The sequence below is a fragment of the Anolis carolinensis genome, chromosome 5 (assembly GCF_035594765.1).
Source record: "Anolis carolinensis isolate JA03-04 chromosome 5, rAnoCar3.1.pri, whole genome shotgun sequence".
Taxonomy (NCBI): domain Eukaryota; kingdom Metazoa; phylum Chordata; class Lepidosauria; order Squamata; family Dactyloidae; genus Anolis; species Anolis carolinensis.
The window spans coordinates 79,563,872-79,588,584 of NC_085845.1; the positions used below are offsets into that span (position 1 = coordinate 79,563,872).

The 24,713-nt window shown below is 36.2% G+C and overlaps 2 protein-coding genes across 4 annotated transcripts in view; one reads left to right on the forward strand and one right to left on the reverse strand.

Moving 5' to 3' along the window:
* The window catches only part of atp8a1 (ATPase phospholipid transporting 8A1), a 116,681-nt gene extending 102,978 nt beyond the window's left edge, over nucleotides 1-13,703 (forward strand). For all 3 annotated transcript variants that reach the window (XM_008111650.3, XM_062981640.1, XM_062981639.1), the window contains 4 exons: nucleotides 4,942-5,030; nucleotides 5,456-5,548; nucleotides 7,447-7,538; nucleotides 9,349-13,703. In XM_008111650.3, coding sequence (XP_008109857.1) covers nucleotides 4,942-5,030; nucleotides 5,456-5,548; nucleotides 7,447-7,538; nucleotides 9,349-9,446 — 372 coding nt within the window. In that variant the 3' untranslated portion in view covers nucleotides 9,447-13,703. The remainder of the gene's footprint in view (nucleotides 1-4,941; nucleotides 5,031-5,455; nucleotides 5,549-7,446; nucleotides 7,539-9,348) is intronic.
* On the reverse strand, nucleotides 12,253-23,520 carry shisa3 (shisa family member 3). The gene is made up of 2 exons (XM_003221550.4): nucleotides 23,085-23,520; nucleotides 12,253-18,974 (listed from the first exon to the last, which is right to left on the reverse strand). The coding sequence occupies exons 1-2, from the start codon at nucleotides 23,395-23,397 to the stop codon at nucleotides 18,526-18,528; spliced, it is 762 nt and encodes a 253-aa protein (XP_003221598.2). The 5' UTR covers nucleotides 23,398-23,520; the 3' UTR covers nucleotides 12,253-18,525.
* Between the last annotated feature and the right edge of the window lie 1,193 nt (nucleotides 23,521-24,713).

Consider the following 24,713-nt stretch of genomic DNA (forward strand, 5'->3'; position numbering starts at 1 on the left):
GTCTGGGAAAAATTAAAAGACTTCTGGCCCTAGGCATTTCAGATAAGGGAGACTCAACTTGTATAGGAAAGAGATGACTGTATGCCATCTGAACCCATTAAAGCAAAGCAAAAGCTAGAAAGACAGACAGAAAATGATATGAATATAAAAATACACTATGTAATTTTAAAAAAATCATAGTGGTTAAAACAAAGGGATATGCAGAAAAGGGAATATATCTGTGCCTAGGTTATGAATGTTTTTCACTCCTTTTGATATTTCACATAATTTCTTTGCCTATTTTTAAAATTGAATTCTCTATCTTTATCTGAAAAACCTTTTAATTTTATTTCTTTCATTATTTATTCCTTCCTGGAATTGATTTTATGACCCTGCTGGTGAAGTCTACTTAAAATCTTACCAGGTGCCTTTGGAGTCCATTAATCTGTGCCACTGTGGTTCTCACTGTCTCCTCTGGAAACTATTTGAACTATGAATTCCTCAAATCAGTTCCTGGGATGTTTAAGCAGGTGCTGCACCTCGACACCGGATTGTTTTAATTCACTTCCAAACTGGATTATAGTGTGTGTGAAGAAACGCCCAAAGTTTCTCTCACAGATGGCAAGAACCAAGGACATGCTTATGGTTCTATAGCCACCAGATCTCCACTATATATATATACTTCAGCTCCCATGATTTCCAGGCTCATGGGGGGTACAAGGCCAGAAAGATCAGGTATTGTTCTCACGGGTGCCCTTTGGCCCCAGCAACCATGATTTTCCAAAACAGTCTATATGACAGCATGGGAACTATAGTCTCTACCACTTGTTCCTTATCTCTTCTTTCAGGAGCTCATTCCTCACCCAGACTGGCAGCATCAAACTAGCTGTTCACTCAACAAAACACTTGTCTGTGTCTCAACTAGTTCAGCAGAGTCATAAATAACTCATTTCCCCCCATCATTCCACTATAATTAAAATTAATGGAATCTTCTTTCTCTATTGGTGTCTTAGGAAAGCTATAAATCCCAAAAAAGTAGGGGTTATTAAAGTCCTTAAATTTCTTCCATCAGATATGAATACAGGTCTGAGGCCCACTCCTTTTTTGAGACAGATCTCACTTCTGTCTCGTTCACTGAGGAAACATAATTTGGCTCACTCAACATGGTGCTGAATGATTTCACCAGGACATTACTGAGGTCTACATTCTGTGATTTCACAAAGGGTTGTCCCTATATCTTAGGATTCAACCCTGAGATGTGGGGATTAGAATGCTCCTGACTTGGCAACCTGAAAAACTATAATTTTTTTGTACATTTACAGAAGGTTTTGATAAGTGATGGAACAATTCAAGCAAAGAATTTTGTTCTGATGTTGATGCGGCCGCATAGCTAAACCTTTCATATATAGAAATTTATTCTGACTGTCGATCTCCTATAAAAACACAACCAATATGGAAGCTCAAACACAATTATCAGAAACCTTAACATCAGAAGGACCAATGACATCATGTTTCAGTGGTTAAGTCATAAAGAAGCAGAACCAAGTTGATAGAAATTAACTACTACTTATACAAAGGAAAGTTGAGAAAATAGTGACAATCCATGCCATGAGTCACAAATGACTATTCAGAGCTCTTTCTGGCTGCCACCATATTCTATCTTTCACAGAAATAACCTTTGAGGTCTTGCATTTTATATTCATTCTCTAACATGGTTTAGTGTACAGATAAACCCGTAGAATGGGGTCATTGAAGTTACACCTGCTGGCTCAGGCATCCACATTTTCCATATATACACTTGATCATGGTATGATCCTTTACACACAGTTTAGTGCCCTGGAATATGGAGTGTCTGAATCTTGATACTGGTGCCTGAAGATGACTATGTTAATTAATGGAAATACAGGGTCCACAGCCATGATCCAGTTAATTCCCCTCTGTTCAATTATTTGAATACAGATTGAAATGGGAGGGGGGAGAGAGGTGGGAGGTTAAGAGGGTCAGAACACATAGTGCACATATGCATGTTTTAATATACATAATCAAATTAAACACATACAATTCCTAAACAGAGTAAATTGCCATAGAGACAGAAAAATAAAAAAGAATAATCAATATATCAGTTTTGGAACAATTGAAATTGTACAAATTACTTAAACTTTGCAACAGATTTATCATTATTATATTTTAGCTAATTTTAAATTGCACTCTTCTGCTTAAAATATTTTAAATGTACTGTTCAATTATTTAAAATTGTCTTAAAGAATGTTTATATGTATTTCAGTTATATGTCATTAATTAAATATGCCTTTTGCATTTTGGACAAGTTCCTTTATTGAATACTTACAGAGTTCTCACTAGCCTTGTCCTCACAGGCTAAAAGAGGCATTTTGGCCTGACAGCTTTCAAATTTTAACAAGTTCTGAAATATATTGAGATGTCTTTTATTTTTCTTTCTGTGACCAGTTAACACCAATTAATAGGAATGTGTATTTTCAGTGCTTGTTATATACTCTTGGAAACCACATTTAAAGCAGATTTCTTTTGATTTCGCCAGGCCAAAAGGGGATGAGGAAAGGAAACTTGGCACAAATCTTAGATCTCATGGTTTGGGGTAAATTTTTAAATCACAGAGGCAGACAAAATCCACTGCCAAAACAGGCTGCTCCTGTTAGCACCATTGTTTAAAATGGATCAGTTTGCCATTTCCCAGCTGACCTGCCAATGTGCAGAAAGATGTGAAAATTTAGAGACAAAAATGGTTCTACTGAGCAATGAGGGAGCTTTTTTGAACAGAAAGGCAGGAAATACCTCTGTAGGATTTTATTTTCTCCCTCTTCATCCAAATATACAAAGAGGCCTTCTGTCTTTAATGCGAATGCCGGCTTTAAATCTTTTAGTTTTGGATTAACTCTGCAAAAGAAAAAAAAATCTGACAGGCTTTCAAATATGATGCAGAAAAACTTTCTTTCCCTCAATTCATGTTGCTCATTTGTAAAGCCAAAGGCTGGATTGACTGAATAGTAGACGCCAGTTGTTCCTTCGTTCATAGTTAGCATTACAATGGTCAGAATTAACATCCTAAGACCTACATTATCACTTCTGCTGTTTCACCAAGAAACGTTTAATGCAGGGTGGCTTACATAAGGATAGCTTATTCTGTTTCCACTTTAAAAAGTCATTAACAATAATTTTAAAATAAAAAAATTATATTAAGTTTCATGTTTGCTTTTCTTCATTATTCAGGATTCAAATATAAATTTATTTATTCTGAAACAGTTCATTTCGTAGAAGTAAAAACAGAAAGTTTAGGGTTTTTTTATTTCTAATGTATATATTATGTCTCCAGCTGGTTTTGGATTGTTTTATTTATGATATCATTACATTATTCAACATTATTCTAAGCAATTATCTTTTCAGAGTGTATAACCATGTGCTCTGCATTCCCCGTTTGTTAAAGTATGTACTTGGACCTAACCCTGTGTGTTTCCTTGTGTGCATGAACATGATAATGATTACGAACTTATTTTTCCCACATACAAATCGCCAAAGAATCGCAAGCTGTTCTTAATATTTCATAGAGATTCTGTTTAATTAATTATCATATTGTTGCTTACCCTCATCCCTAAGTGTAAGGTGAGCTATCCGTCTAAGTGAGCATTGATTTAGATTCAGAGATTCAATGCATTATTAATAATATTACAATATATAGATATAGTACAATATGGTAATTATTGCCAGTATTGTGCTATGCTAATAATATAATGTTGTATGTAAATTTAATTTGTAAGCCACTCTGACTCCCCTTCGGGGTGAGAAGGGCGGATATAAATGTATTAAATAAATAAATAATGCATGGAAAATGCAATACATCCACTCATGAATGAACAGCTCCCTTTACTCAGCCTTGCGAAAAGATCAGAGGATTCATCATCTCTCCGTTGTGATATTTATTGCATATAGGTTACAGTTGGAGAGGATTAGCGGGAAATTGATCAGGAAAGCCTTTTGTTCATCTAGAAATGCAAGCTAATGACTTTTGATATATTGAATGGTGTTGCGTTTCAGCTGAAGTTTTTAAAAGTGATATACTTCATTCAAAACCCTTGGTTGCCATGGTCTCTGTGTATAGAATTTGAGATTAAACAATACATATTAATTACCTGAAACTGATTCATTTTTTTAAATCAGTGTTTATTTTGAAAAATGTTTCCATGTCACTTAAACATCTGAATTATTGTACATGTGTGTTGTTGAAGGCTTTCATGGCCGAGATCATAGGGTTGTTGTGTGTTTTCCGGGCTGTGTGGCCATGTTCCAGAAGCATTCTCTCCTGACGTTTTGCCCACATCTATGGCAGGCATCCTCTGAGGATGCCTGCCATAGATGTGGCTGAAACTTCAGAATAGAATACTTCTGGAACATGGCCATACAGCCCGGAAAACACACAACAACCCTGATTGTACATGTGCTTACCAATGACATTTATTTAAACATTGGTGCCTATCTTTCCCCCCTTTGAAGGTAAGACAGTTAGATTTGGTTAGTGTGTAGTTCTACCCTAAGACCACTTAGTTATTTGAAACTTCCTGGAAAGGAGTCTATGTAAGTCTCTATCTTGAAATGGGAGCATGATATGTACCTTCAAAGGTTATGCCACCTACACTTTACCTCTTCTCTTGGAGAAAGCAAAAATAAATTAAAATATCTAAGTGAAGAGCTGCCAATATACTGTCAGTGGATTAGAGGAAGCAGACAGGTAGTTTTTTTAGGAGATGCCATAGCCAGCAAAGCATCCTTCTTCATCTCTACTAGAGGTGCGCGTATATACCCCCACCAATAAATTCATTATCTTCCCAAATCCTTTTCAAGTAGGTGAATCTTTATGGATCACCATATTTCACTTATATAAACCAGTTTCATTTCATGTTTTAAATAATACCTTTCTTTAAATCCATATAGGCAGCTATGATGTTCAGCTCTGGTGTCTTCTGGATGGGCTTACTAAGTATTCCTTTAACAGCCTTGGTTTTTGATGTAGCATATAAAGTGTAAGTAGGTAATGGGCTCTATAAGAAATTAATAACCTATGTGTTGATAACTATCCTAAGGCATTATTTAGTCTACTAAATACTAACTTAAAATATGCAGTGTTACTATAAAAGTTCACCTGATTTCTGGTTAATACAAAATGTTAAAGCAAATAGATGTTACATGTTTATTTAATAGATAGAGGGTATATATAGTTATATGTTAAATATTTATTCAGAGAAATCTTATTTTTCAGTGATTCACCTTGAAAATGTTACAATCTGTGCGCTATAAGAACCTATTTTACATAAAATCACTTTTGAGATGAATTTTTAAATTGTTGCTTACATTTATTTTTACCCTGAGGATTGCTGGTTTAATATTTTAGACATCTAAGAACCTAGAGCTTCAGAGTGCATTATCCAAGAACATTTTCTTATTGCAGAGTGAAGAGAGCAGCATTTAAGACACTGGTCGATGAAGTTCAAGAGTTGGAAGCACAGTCACAAGATCCAGGAGCTGTAGTTCATGGGAAAAGGTATCATAATACCTCTAAATAATTCCTGCATTTAAATAGTTAGAGCTCCATCATACACTCATTTAACAAGAACAACATATGAATCTAATTAGGAACCATTGAATCATCCAGTTCTTTGACTTGACTTCAATGTTTTTCATGCTAGAATTAGAGTTATTTGCAAGTTGTTTTCTCTGGGTTAATTTTGCTTCTAAAATGGATCACATACCATTGATATGGATGACATTAATTTTTAGTATCACAAGGTTGTGTGTTTTCCGGCATGGCAATGTTCCAGAAGTATTCTCTCCTGATGTTTCGCCCACATCTATGGCAGGCATCCACACAGGTAGATGAGAATGCCTGGCATAGATGTGGGCAAAACGTCAGGAGAGAATACTTTTGGAACATGGACATACAGCCCAGAAAAAACACAACAACCCTGTGATTCCGGCCATGAAAGCCTTCGACAACATTTTTAGTATCGATTCTTAAAACCTTGTTCTTGCAAATTGATTTTACTTGGAATATTCAGCATTTAAAGAACTAAATAAGTTCCAAATACCACATATTCTGCATGTCCAGAGATACGGGTTTCTGAAACGGCAACTGTTTTCTTTATTGTATGGAACAAAGTGATCCTTGGAGATATTATTGCCACCACATTTGTTCTAGATCCTTGCCTCTCCTGGCTGATCAAACAGACCAGAGGGAGATTGGTGGAATGAGTGAAGCTGTGGTCAATATCTCCTTAGAATAAGGCAGAATTCCAACTTGACTAAAGGAGGCAGTTGAGATCTGTATTAAAAGGGCCATCTCTGAACCCTTCTAAAATTGACAATTATTGGCCATTGTCCAGCCTTTCAGGACTCTGTTTTAATCCCATGCTGTTTAACATATATATTAAACTGCTGGGAGAGATCATCTGGAATTTTGGGGTGCAGTGCCATTTATAAGACGAAGACACACAGCTCCTTTCCACCCAAAGCTAAAGAAGCTGTTCTGGCCCTGAACCAATATCTATCATCGGTAATAGATTGAAACTTAATCCAGGCAAGACAGAGGTGCTCCTGGTCAATCAGAAAGCAGATCAGGGAATAGGGATTTAACCTGTGCTGGATGGGGTCACATTTTTCCTGAAGACACAGGTCCACAGTTGGGGGTACTCCTGGACTTGGTGTTGAACCTGGAGGCCCAGGTTTCTGTGCCTTCACACATTTAAAACGTGTGCCAATTACATCCATTACGAGTTCGAATTGAAAGGACACTTGTGATATTCTGTTACTAAATATTCTGGTTCATTTTATTAACCACCACAATTTCTCATAAGTATAAATATAGTATTTTATGTCTCTCCCTTTTCTCCTGTTACATATTGTCAACAGAGTAAACAAAACTAGATACGATTCACAGAGATTAAAGGCCATGCAATTAAAATATTCAGTGCTTAATTAATCTGGATATATGTAAGACATTGTATCCTAACTAAAAATTCAGGGTTTTCTAGTGTAGACGTTGGATAGACATGAAAAAGTTGTTTTGTGCCTCAGGATAAATTCAAAACTAAATGCACAATACTGTTTTATATTACATTTTCAAGAGGAAATATAGCATTACATATTTCAAAATATAATACTTTGTAAATTTGCTCTGGCCCTGCCTAACTGTGACAAATTGGGAGTCATAAAACAGAATAGACAGCCCATTCAAGACCAGTAGTTACTGGCATGTCTGATTGTTCTGTCTACTCTCACTTACGTCTTATGTTTCTCATAAGCAGAAATTTATACAGCTTGGCTTGAACAATTACAGTTGCCAGTAAGTTAATTTGCCAGAGTCTGCATAGTAGCCAATAAAGTGTACTGAATATTTTTTTCAGATTTTAATAAATTTGATCATTTTAAAATGTTTGTTTTTAGCTTAACTGAACGAGCACAGCTACTAAAAAATGTCTTTAAGAAGAACCATGTCAACTTATACCACTCTGAATCGCTACAGCAAAATTTGTTGCGTAAGTATTTCTGAATTAAAAACAATGTATTGGATTGGATTCAGACTTGTCCTGTCCAAGCTGATCCATGGCATCTTAAATATTATTGCACACATCCCCTGACTTAGAATATTTGAAATTTTCTCACCAGCCCCCTGACTTTTCCCAAGCAGGATAAAGGGGCATGCAATAAAAATTACCATTGTGGCTCTGACAAGAGATGTCATCAGGAGAGCTTCTTCATGGAAAATCTGTATCTAACGCACAGGATTTGAACTTTGAATATGCATTTGGTCTTTCTATATGCTGTATGTGTTTTATTTTCCTGACTAAATTACATGGATTATTGCATTGCTTTAGTCCTGCCTTTTTTCATTTGAGTTTATCATTACATTTTAGTGATTTTCATTCTGAACTGTTTTGAAAAGCTCAGAATGGGAACATGTGATACAGTATCCTCATGGGCTATGTGGCCAGGCTTCACATGGATGTGCGGAACTGTAGATGATAGTGAATCCTATTGAAATTAAGTACTTGCAGCCCAAGAGTGCTATAAAGTTGAGCTGGAGGACCTAAAAATGCCAACATGATCTACTTCCAGAACTGGAAAATTTTGTCAGATGTGAATAAATGAAATGGTGCATACTGGTCCTACAGATGCTAGTGGGGATGGCAGCTCATACTATACAATACATATACTGAATATATTACATTAAGCATGAAAATGGTGGAAATCAGTTTTTGTAGACATATAACAGTTCAAAGAATACTTTTGTTAACAAGGTGCCTCCATTGCCCCAGTTCTCTATTTCAGTTCTCTACACTCCAGTAAAGAGCTCATTGACTATCAAGAACAAATTGCAATGCACAGAGGGCTGCAGTAGGGATGAGAGAGTAGGAAAGGCCTGATGTATGATCATAACTCTGTCGTTAGCTGCTTTGAATCCCCAATGGGGGAGAAAAGCAGAATATAAATTAATAAATAATAACAATAATACTTCTCTTGCTCCAACTAAAAGTTTCAGATGGGTAAAAATGTCATGAATTTTTTATCCCTTCAAATAGTTGAGCTGAAGAAGAATAAATGTAATATTATATCCTTTGTTTTCCACATTTTGTATGTAAGCAAAATTTCAGGTTATAACATCAGATACAACAAATTAATCAAGTAAAATATAAATGAATTAATAAATGCATCTTTGTGTGCATGGTCTGAATGCCTAATATTTTTTATTTGAGTAAGAGAAGTTATTCTGCTTGTGTTCCTGGTTTTATAATATATTAGAAGCAAAGGCAGTACTCAGGTTACAGACAAGATAGGTTCTGTAGGTTTGTTCTTAAGTTGATTGTGTATGTAAATAAGAACAGGTACATTTTAAGTGTAACTCCAGCCTATATGTATGTATGTACATATGTATATGTATATATAGTTTTGGATTCCATAGGGAAGGATTAACAGCACTGTAACATTTGTTTTGCTGTCTTTGCCCGTTCAGAAGAATTCACCTCACTTTTTGTCCTTGTGACAATTTGATTTTGAAAAAAAATTGGCTTGTTGTGGAAACAAGGATTCAGTAAGACACCTTTTTCCCATGATAAGAGTGAATTTCCCTCCCTAGGAGTAGATTTCCTTTCCTTCCTGTTGTCTCACTCCCATTCTTAACTATGAATCATATGTAAGTTGGATATCTGTAACTTGGCAACTGCCTATACTTAGCAACAGATTTCTCAATATTTTACTATTTAAGTGGAGAAGTTGTTTTAAAAGTTTTTAAAAACTGAGAAATAGAATTGTACAAGTTTCTCATGTAATTTGTCTTTATTTTTCCAGATGGTTATGCTTTCTCTCAAGATGAACATGGGATTGTTTCACAGTCTGAAGTCATAAGAGCCTATGACACTACAAAGCAGAGACCTGATGAATGGTGAAGAACTGTGTTACAGAGCCCTAATATTTGCCATAGTAAGGCAAACTAATATATTTTCTGGGTCTGCTAACAAGGTCCAGTAACAGAAATTAGAAGAAGATGTATGTTGTTGCTCTTATTCCCTGAAGTTTGAGTTCACGCATTGAGTAGACATAAGCACTGTGCAACTATACTGTAATACACCATCTCTAAATTTTCAACAAGTGTTACTTGGATTTTGTAAACAGACATTGAAAATTAGCTTTAGTCTTTTCAGACTGATTATTTACAGCAAAGCTGAACAAGTATTGTTCCTATTATGTATACTGGGAATATAATAAAGAATCAGATTGCACAACATAGCATACATTGACAGCCACAGCCTTTGCCAAGGTTTACAAATAGCAAATTGTTTAAAAGTAATGAGCCTTTGATTTCAACAAGTGCTAAATAACCATTTTTAAAAGACATGTATTCATATGATAAGTTAAGATTTCAAAAAAGGTATTTATAAGGAATTGTGTTTAACTAGTCTAAGACGTTTGCCAAAGATGTTCCACATTTCTTGTTTAGTAATAATTTCCACATAATGTTTTAAAGAGTAGTGATGGCAATGTCAAGTGTGATAGCAGAATTGCATGCTTGAAACTCTGTACTTGAAAAGTTCCACAAAAATGTGAACTTAATACAGATTTCTTTCTGTTGGATTTCTTTTCACATTTGTGCTCACTTTCAACTTTGGCCTTATATTATAGTTTTCTTCTACTCTTCAGTTAACAGAAATGTGTAAATTTGACACAGCAACCATTTTCTATTGTAAGGGGCATGTGTATGGGACTTGACTGACTTACAGAAAAATACTGGACTGCCTTATATCCTTAGGCCTAAGAACCCTAATCCAGGAACACTTGTGCAAATAAAAAACCTGTGTGTAAAGATGTTCCCTTGCTGCCAGATCAAAAATCAGAACAGCACTTTCGTTTCTAATGCCACTGATTACAAAGTTGAAAGCTTTGATTGTTGTCCATACATAGTGCAAGAGCAGAGCGCATGCATCCCTTATGAGTTTTGTTCCCCTTCAATCATAATTTTGTTCTATATTGAAGACTGAAATTAGAATTAGATATTACACACAAAAACATGGTCATGTGCACAGATTGTCCTTAATAGGGATGACATATATTTGGAACTGTTGGGGTTTATTTACAATTTGCCAACAGTGTAAATGCTACACAGAATAATTATTCCGGTGATTTTCGAAATTGAAAACAACAGGAACACCAGTCATCAACATGGTACTACATTATATTTCAGTTTGCACCATATCACATTTTTATGTCAAATATATTCTGTGTGCAGTTCATAACCTGATTTAAATTACACTATGACAAATGAGTTCTTTTTCTTAAATATATATTTCCTTATGTATGCTACTAATGAAGGTAAATGTAACAAAAAAAGTTTCGTATTCCAGCCCGTAAGGTATCCCTCCTCACAACCAGAAATCTTTAATTGCTTTTAATATTATCAATGTGTAAAATTAAGATGACAGACAGAATCCAATATAATATTGCAAATGACTTTTTATTCTGCTTTGAGTTTTAAAAGCCATTTTAATTTTACTATTTTTGAAAAAAAACATACTATATATAATGGATTACACTTCTGACTTGAGCGTACTCTACTATTTCCCTACCTGTCTGGACACTAGTATAAATATTTTAATAAATAAACATTTGTGTGTGGTGGGTTCTTACTAAGTTATACCTACTATGAATATTGAAAGACTTGCACTAATTCATAGTGCCGATGAGATTGTTTTTTCAATAATAATTTGAGGGAAATTGATAAAACAGCCGTGTTTTTAACTGTGTGGCAAGAAATAGTCTTCAGGGGAGCTACATCAGGCCTGCATAATGAATGAATCATCAAGGAGAGCCAAATCCCCATGTCTAAAGGCATGCCCCTCCCAAACTTTAATTTAGTCAATAAAACACATTCACATAAAAACATTTCCCGTATCAGCAATTAAATTTCAGCATATTATAATATAATTGTAAACAGTGCCTGTTTTATTTTAAAACAAATTAGTCAAATCAAAGACTAATTCAGCATAAGCTAGGAGCTTGTTCTCATTCCCTGCTCTTTACTCCTAGCCTAATGTATCCTCTTATGACCTCTGACAGAAATGCTCATCTAATGAGGAAAGAGAGTGTCCGCAACTCAGTTCCCAAACCCAAGACAGAGAGTTGATGAGCATCATGTATATTCTGAATACTGGATGCAGGTATATACATACCTGCACTCCTTTTCCCGCAGCATGAAACACTTGTTCGCATGGAAATAACCTTGGAGAATGATCTGCATGCAGAAACATTTCAACACAGAGAAAAATTCTGTTTCCTCGCACAGATCGCCCTTGATGGATCCAGGTGAAGACATGCATATTGCATTAACCAGAGTTCAGGAAATGAAAGTTTTTCTACTAACTATAGTGGTGTAGCTATAGTTATGAAAAACGGCATATAGTAGACATTTGTTTTAACTTCCCCTTGCTGTCTTAAAGTAGGCAGCTCTGAACAGATTTCCTCATTCAGCAGATTTTGAATTGACAACAATGTTACATATTTTTATAATTATGAGGTCTCACACATCTTATTTTTTACATTATTTGCAAAAAAATTCTATCTTAAGTAATCAGCATGAGGAAATGCAGTGATATTAAAATTCAGCTTAAGACTTCGAGTTCCTTAAGAAATATGTCCATGTACACTAGATGTATTCAAACAAAAGTCAGAAAAAACACAATACATTTATTTGCAAACAAATATATTTCATAAGTGGTTTATTATGTTATAACAAACACACACACACACACACATATATATTACATGTTAATATATCAATCAATTGGTAGGCATATATTTTAATAAAATATTTTACCCAATTAATAATCATTAACTATAATGTACTTGTTTGGACATTTAAAATTTTTACATTTCTCAAGTAAATACATAAAGAAAGATGTATAGTTTGTATGTAATAAGTGTAGTGTGAAACAATTTCAAACTGTCCGTAAAAAAAATATTTCATAAGTTGAATGAAAATGTTGCCATTCAATTGACACAATGTCTACACTTTTATTCTTTAGAATTACTTGTGAGAATGTAGTACCTTACCAGAATATCAGCTAATTGGAAATACTTTGAGAAGCCATAAGTGGACTTGTTTTTCATAGTGTTAAGATTTATTTTTGCAGACAATTTTTGACAAATTTATAGTTGAACAACTTTCTAGTTGTATAAAATAGAGGAAATATTTAAAGAAATGTAATACAGTTTCACACAGGAAGACATCTTTTTTCATCATTTCATGATTTGTTCCATTACTTGTTAAAGAATAGGACCACACAATTAGCTCTTTTTTTCTACTGATTTACGTATGATGCAAAAGCAGTTGTTGTTTTGGTAGGTTTTATCAACCTGTCTGCATGTGTTAATACATCACAGTGTGAATCTGAACTGATGCATGCTTGTGCTAAAGCCCATTATTCCTTTTCCTTCAACTGAAACATGCATCAAAATGTATGCATTTGGTAAGCAAAACTAAATGTTAGTGAACAACTGAGTTACCAATTTCTTTTTATTAGCATTACAGTAAGTGTAATTTCAAAAATCATATATATGTTGATAATGTTACAAAATGTGCTCAAGATTCAGTGAGTTGACTGGATTGCTTAGTATGTCAAATTATGGGGGCAGCTTGTGTTTTATAGGTTATTTCAACAGTTACTTTTGCATTCATTCAATATTTTGTATCTGCAAAACTGTGACGCAAATGTGTAAAAGTAAAATCATGTTTCAGTGTTTTTCCTGTTCAACAATTGAAGCCATAATGCATTAATATTGTTTTTCTACTGCAACTTGATATTCATGCTGCCATGAAAGGCAGAGGCACTATATAAAAGTTAAGACTGCATTCAAAGTACAGTAGGATTTCCAGCTCCACTAAACCATTACTGCTGAAACTGCTGTGGAAATTGTGAAGCTGCATGAATGGAAAGATTTTTACTCAATGTTTATGGTAGTTTTCCTCAGGTTTAGTTTTAATTGGATGTTAAATGCACTGTTTTATAAAGTTATTAAATTTTAGTAATATATTCAGTTTGATGCAGTGTTACATGTCATTGGCATTTTGTGAATGTGCATGTTCTGAACTGCAAATTTTAAATGTTTTGTCTAATTGTTAAAAAAAAATAAAACCTTGCCATTAAATATAATGAACTCTGGCATTTTGTCTACACTTCAAACTCTTCTTCTTAGAAGTACTTCCCATTATTCTAATTTTGAACTCAGTTAAAATAATGCAGATAAAAACATCATAGGTTGAAATCTGATATTTTATAATTACTGTTCTATTATGAGAAGTGGCATTTTATTCCTATGAAATTAGCATTTTCTTTTTGAAAAAATCTACACTTTTTTCTTATGCACCCAAGGGCATTCTAACTGAAAAAAATACAAATTGATAAATATGTAGAAAAATATACCAGCTCTTACATGAAAATCTGAAGGAAATATTTTTTCCCATGAGATGAGCAGCACTGTATCTCACGAAAATAAGTATAAAATGCTATCTTGCAGTTTAACTAACAAATAATTATTTCTTCCAAAGCAGGGAAGAGAAAATCAGAGCTCTCCACATCTTGAACTACAACTTCCACCATGGACTAGAGTGGTCAAGGCTGGTGAGAGTTTATTATGTATGTATTCTAAGTATTTCTGTATCGCCTCTCGGCTCATAAGGGCATCCAAGGCGATACACAAATAAAGATCGATTAAAACAGTACAAAGATTAAAAACATTTTAAAATAACTTAAAATATTATTTTAAAGCACCTAGGAGCAGTCTAAAAACAATCCTAGAATCTAGTTTTTAAACAGCTTAAACAGCAATTTCAAACACTGAATGCCATACAGAACAGCACTGCTTGCCAGAAGCTTTAAAAAGATGAGTCCAGCCAAATCTCCTTGGATAAGGGTATAACTGTAAAGAACATTGGGTGTTTCATGTACTCACCAACCTAACTCCACAAGCTGTTAGGCCATGCAACAGAGATCTCAAACTTCTATGGGGCCACATGGTACAGGCATCCCTGCTTTTTTGACAGGCTAGGGACAAGAGCACTGTCAAGAAGTGGAATTCGTTGAAAAACAGAACCCAGACCTTTTTTCAGCTTGCAAATACGTTTTATAATTATGTATAATTAAAATCATATATACTGTTCTCCCTTCTTTCTCTAACATATAGTACACTGTAATTATTAATATATATTCATATTATATATGAAAGGATGTCACATTGAAGAGCGGACAAGCTTGGTTTCTGTTGCTTTGAAGACTAAGACACGGAGCAATGGATTCAAATTACAGTACAGAAAAAAAGATTCCACTTAAACATTAGGCAAGAGCTGTTCAACAGTGTAATATGGTGCCTCTTCTCTAGATTTTTAAGGCTGGAAGGCCATATGTCAGGGGTGCCTGCATGGTAGGGGGTTGGACTATAATAGATAGTCCTTATGGTCTCTTCCAACTTTATGATTCTGTGTGTGTGTGTGTGTACACACATAGACCATATACAGTATAAGAACAAATGCTATACTGCTATAAGAGACCCTCTGCCCATAAATTAAGATGCACCACAAATGACTGAACATAGAGTGAATGAAGAAAGATGGCTCTTGAGTCAATTGAGAATGGGAATGAAAACTGCCAAGTCAACTTAGTCACTTTGCAATATTTTGTGTACTTACCTGCCAGCCTCCATAATTCCCTAGATGAAAAGGCACAAGGAGATGGAACAAGGAAAGAGAAGACCACACACCCCAGAGATACAATAAAAGGCATGAATCAATGCAGATAATCCGAAACCAGCACACCTGCACACATTTACCAGCCAGCCTTCATATAGTAATTTCCCCAGGATGAGAAAGAACAATGAAGGAGTGGAACCAAGGGTTGAAAGTATGGTACACAGCTAACATTCAAATCCATCAAAACATCTAGGGTAGCTTTTATACAATACTACTACCACACCAATTTCCAATTTCCAATAAGCCTTTATTGGCATATATGTATATCAAAGGCTTATTGGAAATTGGGTGGTAGTAGTATTGTATAAAAACTACCCTAGATGCTACTACTACCATACCATTTACAGATAATTAAGTTAAAATTTGATGCATCAAATTATTGTTTTCAAGGCACTATTAAACTATTGCTGCAAAATATTTGGGGGGGGGCTGTCAAAATTTTACTAGATCATTTTCTTGGGGGCTGTAAAGAAGGGACATGTTGAACTTATATTGTTACCACCCTGGTACCACCAAAAGCAGTACCACGTACCATCTTGGACACCATTTTGAAGAGGCCCTAATCCTTAAGAACAGCTCTTGGGAAAAGGCATTAGGAGCTACAAAAAGAAATAACTGGGAGAATCTTTCTGCATATAAATTTCTTCTGCATAGATTTAAACACAGCCAGCACTAGGAACAGGGAGCTAAGCCTAAGGTTAAATGCAATCTATAACCATGGCATGTCCTGATCAACATTAGTTTCCTGCACCTATTTATTATGGGAATTAAAGCTTCCACTCAAAGACACTCCAGAGGTCCCATACCACCTATTTTCTAAAAACGCCAAATGATAAAAATGGCATCACATCCATAGTTGTCCTAAGAATTCATGCTTGAAATACCAAACAACTTTTGAGTGCAGTTCTCAGTGTATTTTTACAGAATAAAACTTCAATGCTGAGTTCCAGTAGCCAAGATCCAAATAAAAAAGTTACCTATGCAGAAATATGGCCATAGTCACCCTCTTCCATGCTGCATTTTTAAATTTAATCAAATTGTCTTATATGCAGCCTGATTCTATACATGAAAACTCAGAAGCCCTACTAGGCAGAATAGTGAAAAGATTGCAGACTTATTTTGAAGAAAAGTGGTTCTTTATTTAAACAGAACCTTTCTTCTGCAAAGATGTTTAAATTTTGGGGATAAGTAATACACATAGATATTTAAAATTACTTTCTGACCATTTTAATTTTTCACAATGTAATAAATTCAGGTCTTACAAACAACTTTATAATCTTCAAATCAAACAAAGTAGAAGAGTAAATTAAGTTTTACTCAGTCAAAATATAAATGTATGCAATAACTGAAATAAAATTTCAATCATGGACCAGTTATTAGAACACCTTTGACTTAAATATTGTTAATGTTGTTAACACATTGTAAATTACAGTGCTTATGTGTTATTTTCACATAGTGCTAATTTTACAAATAAAAATTAAGACCATTGCCCAACTTCTGTTTTCCAAGTCACCAAACACAATAAATACATTCTTAAGAAATCTGTAAACTTTTTACTACTTTTAATGTTTTACTCTAACACTCAGTAAAGATACTGCATATTACATGTTAGAACATGTCCATAATGCTACTGAAAAATTACTTATTAGTAAAATATCCTGCTGTGTTTCTAATACATTACTGACGTTGCAGTCGTTTTTATAAGGCTAGAAATCTTTGCGTGTGCAGTATTGTCCTGGCAGAATCTTTGTACTGTCTCCCATTCAAGACAACCTTCCCTATACTGTATCTGGGTTTTTTCCTACCACAGCAAGTTTTCGGACTGAATTCTTGCAACAGCATTCCATACTTCTCTACTCAAATGAAAGTCCTGTTGAGTTCAGTTTGGCGTACTCTAAAGTTATTGCCCATGGAATAGTAGCTTAAGTGTCCATATTTCAGTATTATGTGTCTTTAAAATGTCTGGGAGTTGTTAGCCATTAACCTCTTCTTAATTTATAACTTGTTAGTTTAGTGTCTCAAACTTTCAGCACTTGCTTACAAAACTTTTCCTTTAGAATATATGAAACTAAATATGTTTCTAAAAGCCTCCAATGTTTTCAAAACAGTTGGCTTTATAAAAAAAATCAAATACTAAGCACGAACCAGCTATTTTTAATCCAATCCCTGAAATTAAAGAGTTAAACATGTATTTAAATTTCCCATTGAAATAGTGCTCCTCAACACTTAAAAGTATCCTGTTTAGTTTCCAACAGCGCAATCCTATGTATGTCTGGTCAAAAGGGATTACAGTTACATTTGTCTGTCACCCATCTGGACAGAAGCAAAACTAATTTGCATTTTCCAAACTAATAAAAGAACTAGAATGCAATTATCCTTTACTTTTAACCCTTTTAGAATCGTTGCAAGATGATCACATAATAATCACAATACCAAAACTCCCCATCTGAGCAAGATGGGGCAGGTAAAGACGAACGAATCTGTTTCTCTTTTCAAAACATCTCCATTTTTTCAAGTACAGGTTTTCAATCCCATTTCCCTATCAGTTTATTAATGTTTTCTTTTAAAATTCACATTAAAGTTAGCATGCACTTCTATCCTAATTTGTGAGTTTTGTGTAGTTAGTACAGTCTGCAGATTTAACAGTACAGCATGTGCTTGCTGTAAACATGGTCCTCTAATATATGGCACTTTGTGTTATTTTTCTTAATTCCAACATTATTTAAAGGAGCGTTTTATTACAGAACTTGAAAAATCCAAAAGCCGTGCCAATCCTGTGTATTAGAGGAGCATTTATATTAAAATACAGATTTTTAAAAATCACTTCAATTATACTCTCAATTAAGTGCGTACAGGATCACAGCTTTAATGCAGTATTCTACTCTTATATGCAGGGTTTTTGTTCACATTATTAGGTGCATAGTTTTAAACACAAACTGAAGAGTTTAGGAAGCAACATAACATCACAGTGATAAAGTGACCCTTACTGAAAGCAGTATTCTAAATTGGCATGGTTTTGAAATGTGTATTCAGTTGTGAACTGAAGATAGGTGTTTTCTGATCCATGCTGCTTTTAAAGAACATTTCCTGCAAGAATTTGCACTTTGAAAAAGGGCAACTCACACATTCATGTTGTTTTCAATCCCATAACCAGAAAGTCCAACAATGAAAACCCATAAAGTAAAGTTCATTGTGCTTCTTTGCAAACGTGTTACGTCAAAAACGCTTTTCTAGCTCAGATCCGGAATGCTCTTTCCATTCAGAGATGGCTCCGAGTCAAGAGGATACGAGAAATACGGTGCTGACACCAAAAATCCAGAAGGCTGACAGAGGCTGAGAGAATGGCCCATCGGCAAACAGCCAGCTGTATAAGGTGGAGGCGAAGAGGTCGCAGGGCACCCAGACTCTGGCCTGGCCAAGGAAAACCTGTGGACAGAGCCAGCAGCACAACTGGAGCTGGCTGCAGAACTGCACTGCCTCGACGGAGTCCTTAAGCTACCTGAGGTCAGGATCATGGGCAAAGTCTCCATCTGGTAGCTTCGAAGGGAGAATCGCATTGGCTGCTGCAAAGTTTGCTTGGGCCTTAAACACGTACAGCAATAAACAGCGACGAAGGAGCCCACAAAAATGAAAGCGATAAATATCGATCCAACGATGAGAAATGGTACATAGATGGGTTCTGGACAAAAAGAAGGGGGGAATGAATCATTTGTATGTTGATGAAGAATTAAATTATTTAAATTCTTCAGAACAAAAAGTGCTTCACTGAGATGATCTCATAACAATCACAAAACCAAACTTGTATCTAACTCACTGAGGAACTCACTGATGTTTTAGCCAAAGTCATATTGCTAATTTCATGCGTGCATATCCTTAAATCAACCAGATTCAACCCTCTTTTTCCAGTCAACTTCTAAATCAAGGTAAAGCAAACTCAAGCTAAAGAGATATAATTTTTTCTCACCCCAAAAGTTGACCAACTAGTGACAGGTGGAAATCTGTGGTTCAAAAAGGCAGCCACAGACTCCTGGCACCTCCAAACACATGTTCAGTCTGAGATATTTCAGTACCAGAACAAGAGCTTGAAAGATTCTACTTTCTCCCATTATATTGTTGTTAAGTATTTTTAATATTTGTTAATCTCTGATTCCATCTGCATCCTACCTTTGGACCAAATTTCACTGAAAAGCAATTTTTAAAAAGGCAAAACTTGCTTTCTGCTAAAATTCGCAGTTTTCCATCCAAAGGATGTTCACTTATTGAATATGCTCTGCTTCTAGAAAAGTAACTATTTCCAGTCATCTTCTTCTAGTGGGCACATTTAAAGTTATGACTCTTCCGTTTTAGACTTACTTTCCTAATATTATATCCACCACACAATTTGCAAGAAACCTTTCTTCCCCACCCGCCTTTACTTTTTTTATTTTTTTCCCCCACAGGGAGACTGAAAAATGTAAATGTTAACTTACTGGTGAGGATTTTTATTTAATTTGTCCTAGCATAGGCATTGTGCTACAAATGCTGGGATATTTTCCTGACAGGTTCGCACTGCCATGATAATGTGAAAATGTCTGTCCCAATACTGGAATTATTTAAGTCTGTAACACTTTCAACATTCTAGAAGGGCTGTGTGTGAAGGCATTAAAATCTCAAAAAACCCTTGCAAGGAACGATCAGGTTGCAACTAGTAACCTAAATTCATCTCTTGGTACCAGAGTAGACTTGCCAAATCAATGAAACTAGCTTACTAAGTTTACATTGATTCGATTAGCTTATTTTAGTTGTGATTACCAATTGCATTTAAGCAGTATTGTTTTTTTCTAGGTGTACCTGCATGTTTTATTTTAGTGTAACGTATAATTCTGGAACTTGAAATAAGAGACTGCACAAAAAAGTATAAACTTACTACAAAAGAGACAAAACTTCAATTCCTGAATATACTAAAGCTATCAAATATTAGAAGAATTGGGGAAGGCTCTGGATCCGAAGTCATTTTTGTTTGCTGGCTAACTTCTGGATATTTATCATTTATATATTTGCTATTGAGATCAAAAACAGGAATCTCATCCACTCATGATTCATATAATGCAAACTGAATACTCTCACTTCCCCAGTAATTAATTCTGATTGTTCAGCAGAAGAAACAACAAATGTGCCGTAGGACTTCATTATAGCAAGATGTATTTGTGTATGTGTTAAAGAAATCACATATACAACACACACACACAAAGCCACAAATGACAAGTTGCTTCCTTGATGAACTGCAAACTGCCCTAAAGTTCAAGGTGGGCTTCAGGGTTTCCTTTCAGATCGTCATCTAAACATAAGCTCTCAACATGAGGAGCAATGTCTTCTTTCTACACTGCCATATAATCCAGATTATCAAAGTAGATAATCCACATTATCTGCTTTGAACTGGATTGTATGAGTCTACATGGCCACAGTTCAAAGCAGATAATCTGGATTTTATATGGCAGCGTAGAAGGGGCCTAAGGAAGACTTTGCTAAATCCTGGCTCTTTGGGCTGATATTTTAAGGTCAATTAACTTATCGATTATATTTGTTTGCTGCTCTGATGGCTTTTTCAGCTCCTAAAAGGCATTGAAGGTATTAATCTAGTGCGGGGGGGGGGGGGGGGGAATGCTGTAGTTTTTAATTCAGGGTGCGCTGTGGGTGAGGTGGCAGTATGACTTTTAAATGCCATTTTAGTATTCTGTTTTTTTTTGTTTTTTTTACCACACTGGCACCATTGAATTGATTTTAATTGCTTTTAAACTTTTGCATTGCACCTTTTTAAACGTGTCTGCTAGTCTAGAGTGTTAGCCACCTTGAGTCCTGGACGTAAAGATAATAGATAGATAGATAGATAGATAGATAGATAGATAGATAGATAGATAGATAGATAGACAAAAATTGTCATGGGCCCGTTCCACACAGCCATGTAACCTGGAATGTCAAAGCTGATAATCCACAATATCTGCTCTGGGTTCTCTGACAGCCCTTCCATACTGTCCCTCTATCTCAGGATCTGATCCTAGATTATTTATTTATTTATTTTTTAATACATTTATATCCCACCCTTCTCACCCAGAAGGGGACTCAGAGCGGCTTACAAATTAAATTTACATGCAATATTATATTATTAGCATAGCACAATACTGGCAATAAATTACTATATTGTACTATATCAATATATTGTAATATTATTATTAATATTACATATAATATAATATATAATTAACATTATTATATTGTATTATTAGTATTATATTGTATTACAAAATGATATTAATATTATATGCATATACAATATATTATATTATATATTATTGTAAATTATATTATATTCAGTAGAGTCTCATTTATCCAACATAAATGGGCCGGCAGAACATTGGATAAGCGAATATGTTGGATAATAAGGAGAGATTAAGAAAAAGCCTATTAAACATCAAAATAGGTTATGATTTTACAAATTACGCACCAAAACATCATGTTATACAACAAATCTGACAGAAAAAGTAGTTCATTACACATTAATGCTATGTAGTAATTTCTGTATTTACGAATTTAGCACCAAAATATCACAATGCATTGAAAACATTGACTCCAAAAATGCGTTGGATAATCCAGAACATTGGATAAGTGAGTCTTGGATAAGTGAGACTCTACTGTATATATGTACAGTAGAGTCTCACTTATCCATCATTCGCTTATCCAACGTTCTGGATTATCCAACGCATTTTTGGAGTCAATGTTTTCAATACATCGTGATATTTTGGTGCTAAATTTGTAAATACAGTACAGTAGAGTCTCACTTATCCAACATAAACGGGCCGGCAGAACGCTGGATAAGCGAATATGTTGGATAATAAGGAGAGATTAAGAAGAAGCCTATTAGACATCAAATTGGGTTATGATTTTACAAATTAAGCACCAAAACATCATGTTATACAACAAATTTGACAGAAAAAGTAGTTAAATAGGCAGTAATGCTACATAGTAATTACTGTATTTACGAATTTAACACCAAAATATCACGATGTATTGAAAACATTGACTACAAAAATGCGTTGGATAATCCAGAACGTTGGATAAGTGGATGTTGGATAAATGAGACTCTACTGTAATTACTGCATAGCATTACTGCATATTGAATTACTTTTTCTGTCAAATTTGTTGTATAATCTGATGTTCTGGTGCTTAATTTGTAAAATCATAACCTAATTTGATGATTAATAGGCTTTTCCTCAATGCCTCCTTATTACCCAACATATTCGCTTATCCAACATTCTGCCAGCCCGTTTATGTCGGATAAGTGAGATTCTACTGTATATAGATTATGTTTCTCCCAGGTGATCTGCCTGTGAGGAGTCATATATTCCAGGGCTCTTCCACACAGCCATATAACCCAGAATATCAAGGCAGAAAATCCCACAGTATCTGCTTTGCACTGGGTTATCTGCCATATATTCCGGTTCAAAGCAGAAAATATGGAATTTTATTCGGCTGGGTGGAAGGGGCCTTAGCAAAGTTTTGCCAAAGCCCTTCAAAGTTTTGCAAACGCCTTCCAAATGCCTCGACTCCCGAAGGGCGCGCGCCCTGAAGCACAGCTTTCCCTTGCTTAAGCACAGTCTGGTTCTAAAGGTGTTAATTCTAGCCATCGGGAGGAACCTGAAGGAAAAGAGAGAGAGCTTCTGTTAGGGAATGAGGAAGGACTGCGCGGGACTGGATGAGAGTGCGATCATCCAGCCCCACGCAGTCATTCCCGTTCTGAAACTCGGACACTCACGGGTTCCTGCGGGCTCCTGGGGCCTGAGGGGCGCGCGGGGGTCGTTGGTGCAGGCGTCCTGCTGGAGGCGGGCTTCGGCGGCGGCGCAGCAGTAGCGCAAGGCGCACGAGCCGCAGCAGAGCGTGGCGTCGGCGGCGTCGAAGCGCTCGGGGCAGAGGAAGCCGTCGGCGGCGCGGCCAGAGGCGCCCACCCAGCCGTGGCAGTACTCGCCTCCTCCTCCGCCGGCCGCCGCCGCCGCCTCCTGGGCCCCGCTCCACGCCAAGCAGCAGCAGCAGCAGCCCAGCAGCAGAGGCAGCAGGCGGCGGCGGGCCATGGCTCCTTCCAAAGAGGAGAGAGACAGAGAGAGAGAGGGGGCTGCCTCAAGCCCAGGCTGGCGAGCGGGGGCCTCTCTCACGTGGCTCCTCGGCGTGCCTGCTCCCTCTCACGGCTCCCTGTGGTCCCCCCATCCTCCAAGCAAACAGGCCAAGGGCTCCTCCTCCTCCCCTCAGGGCCTGCCTGGGCACCTCTTCTCCCAGGAATGGGTTAAAGCAGGCCTGGCCAAACTTGGGCCCTCCAGGGGTTTTGGACTTCAACTCCCACCATTCCTCACAGCCTCAGGCCCCTTCCCTTTTCCCCTCAGCCGCTTATCTCAGATTATTTATCAACGTTTAAAGCAGAAAGCCTGGGATCAGATCCTGGAATATAGGGCCTGTCTGGAAGGGCCCTATATCGACTACAGCAGTAGGGAACTCGCAATGACTCCCCACCCCAATGTGCCAGGGATCAACTGCCTTCAACTGCACATGGACAGGCAACAATCCAGGTACTGCCCCTTTGAGTAGCCCTAGTCTAAGCTACAGTAGAGTCTCACTTATCCAACATAAATGGGCTGGCAGAATGTTGGATAAGCGAATATGTTGGATAATAAGGAGGGATTAAGGAAAAGCCTATTAAACATCAAGTTAGATTATGATTTTACAAATGAAGCACCAAAACATCATGTTAGACAACAAATTTGACAGAAAAAGTAGTTCAGTACACAGTAATGCTATGTAGTAATTACTTACTGTATTTACGAATTTAGCACCAAAATATCATGATGTATTGAAAATATTGACTACAAAAATGCGTTGGATAATCCATAATGTTGGATAAGTGAATGTCGGATAAGTGAGACTCTACTGTATGTGCCAAATTCCAGTAGCTTTGGATACTTTGTGTTTGTTTTGCTATCTGTGCCCCTGTTCAAAAAGTTTCACCTCACTTTCTGTCTCTGATAATTAGATTTTGAAGAATTTGGCTTGTTGTGGAAACGAGAATTGGTAATAAAGCTTCAGTTGAGATATCTTTCCGCCATGATAACTCCTCCAGGAATGAATTCCTCTTCCGAGGGGTAGATTTCTCTCACTTTCTGTTGTCTCACCCTCGTTTTCAACTATGAGTCATTTGTAAGTTGAATGCTTGGAATTCGGGATCGGCCTTGTCTCCCGGAGTGGTAATCCAAGACTGAGCCCGTTTCCTCATGCTTGGCCTTAAGGTTTTTAGGAGAGACAACTTTTGAACATTGGATTATGAAGACTAGGGTTTTAATCCCTGCTCAGTCATGAAGACTCACTGGGCAACCTTGAGCAAATCTTCCTCTCTGACAAA

What these genes read in the sequence shown, in the direction of transcription:
- shisa3 (XM_003221550.4), bottom strand. Translation starts at nt 23,397, where the DNA reads ATGGCCCGCCGCCGCCTGCTGCCTCTGCTGCTGGGCTGCTGCTGCTGC. An exon ending in CCAGGAGCCCGCAGGAACCC is followed by an intron (nt 18,975 to 23,084) that starts GTGAGTGTCCGA and finishes CTTTTTGTCCAG; the next exon opens with AACCCATCTATGTACCATTT.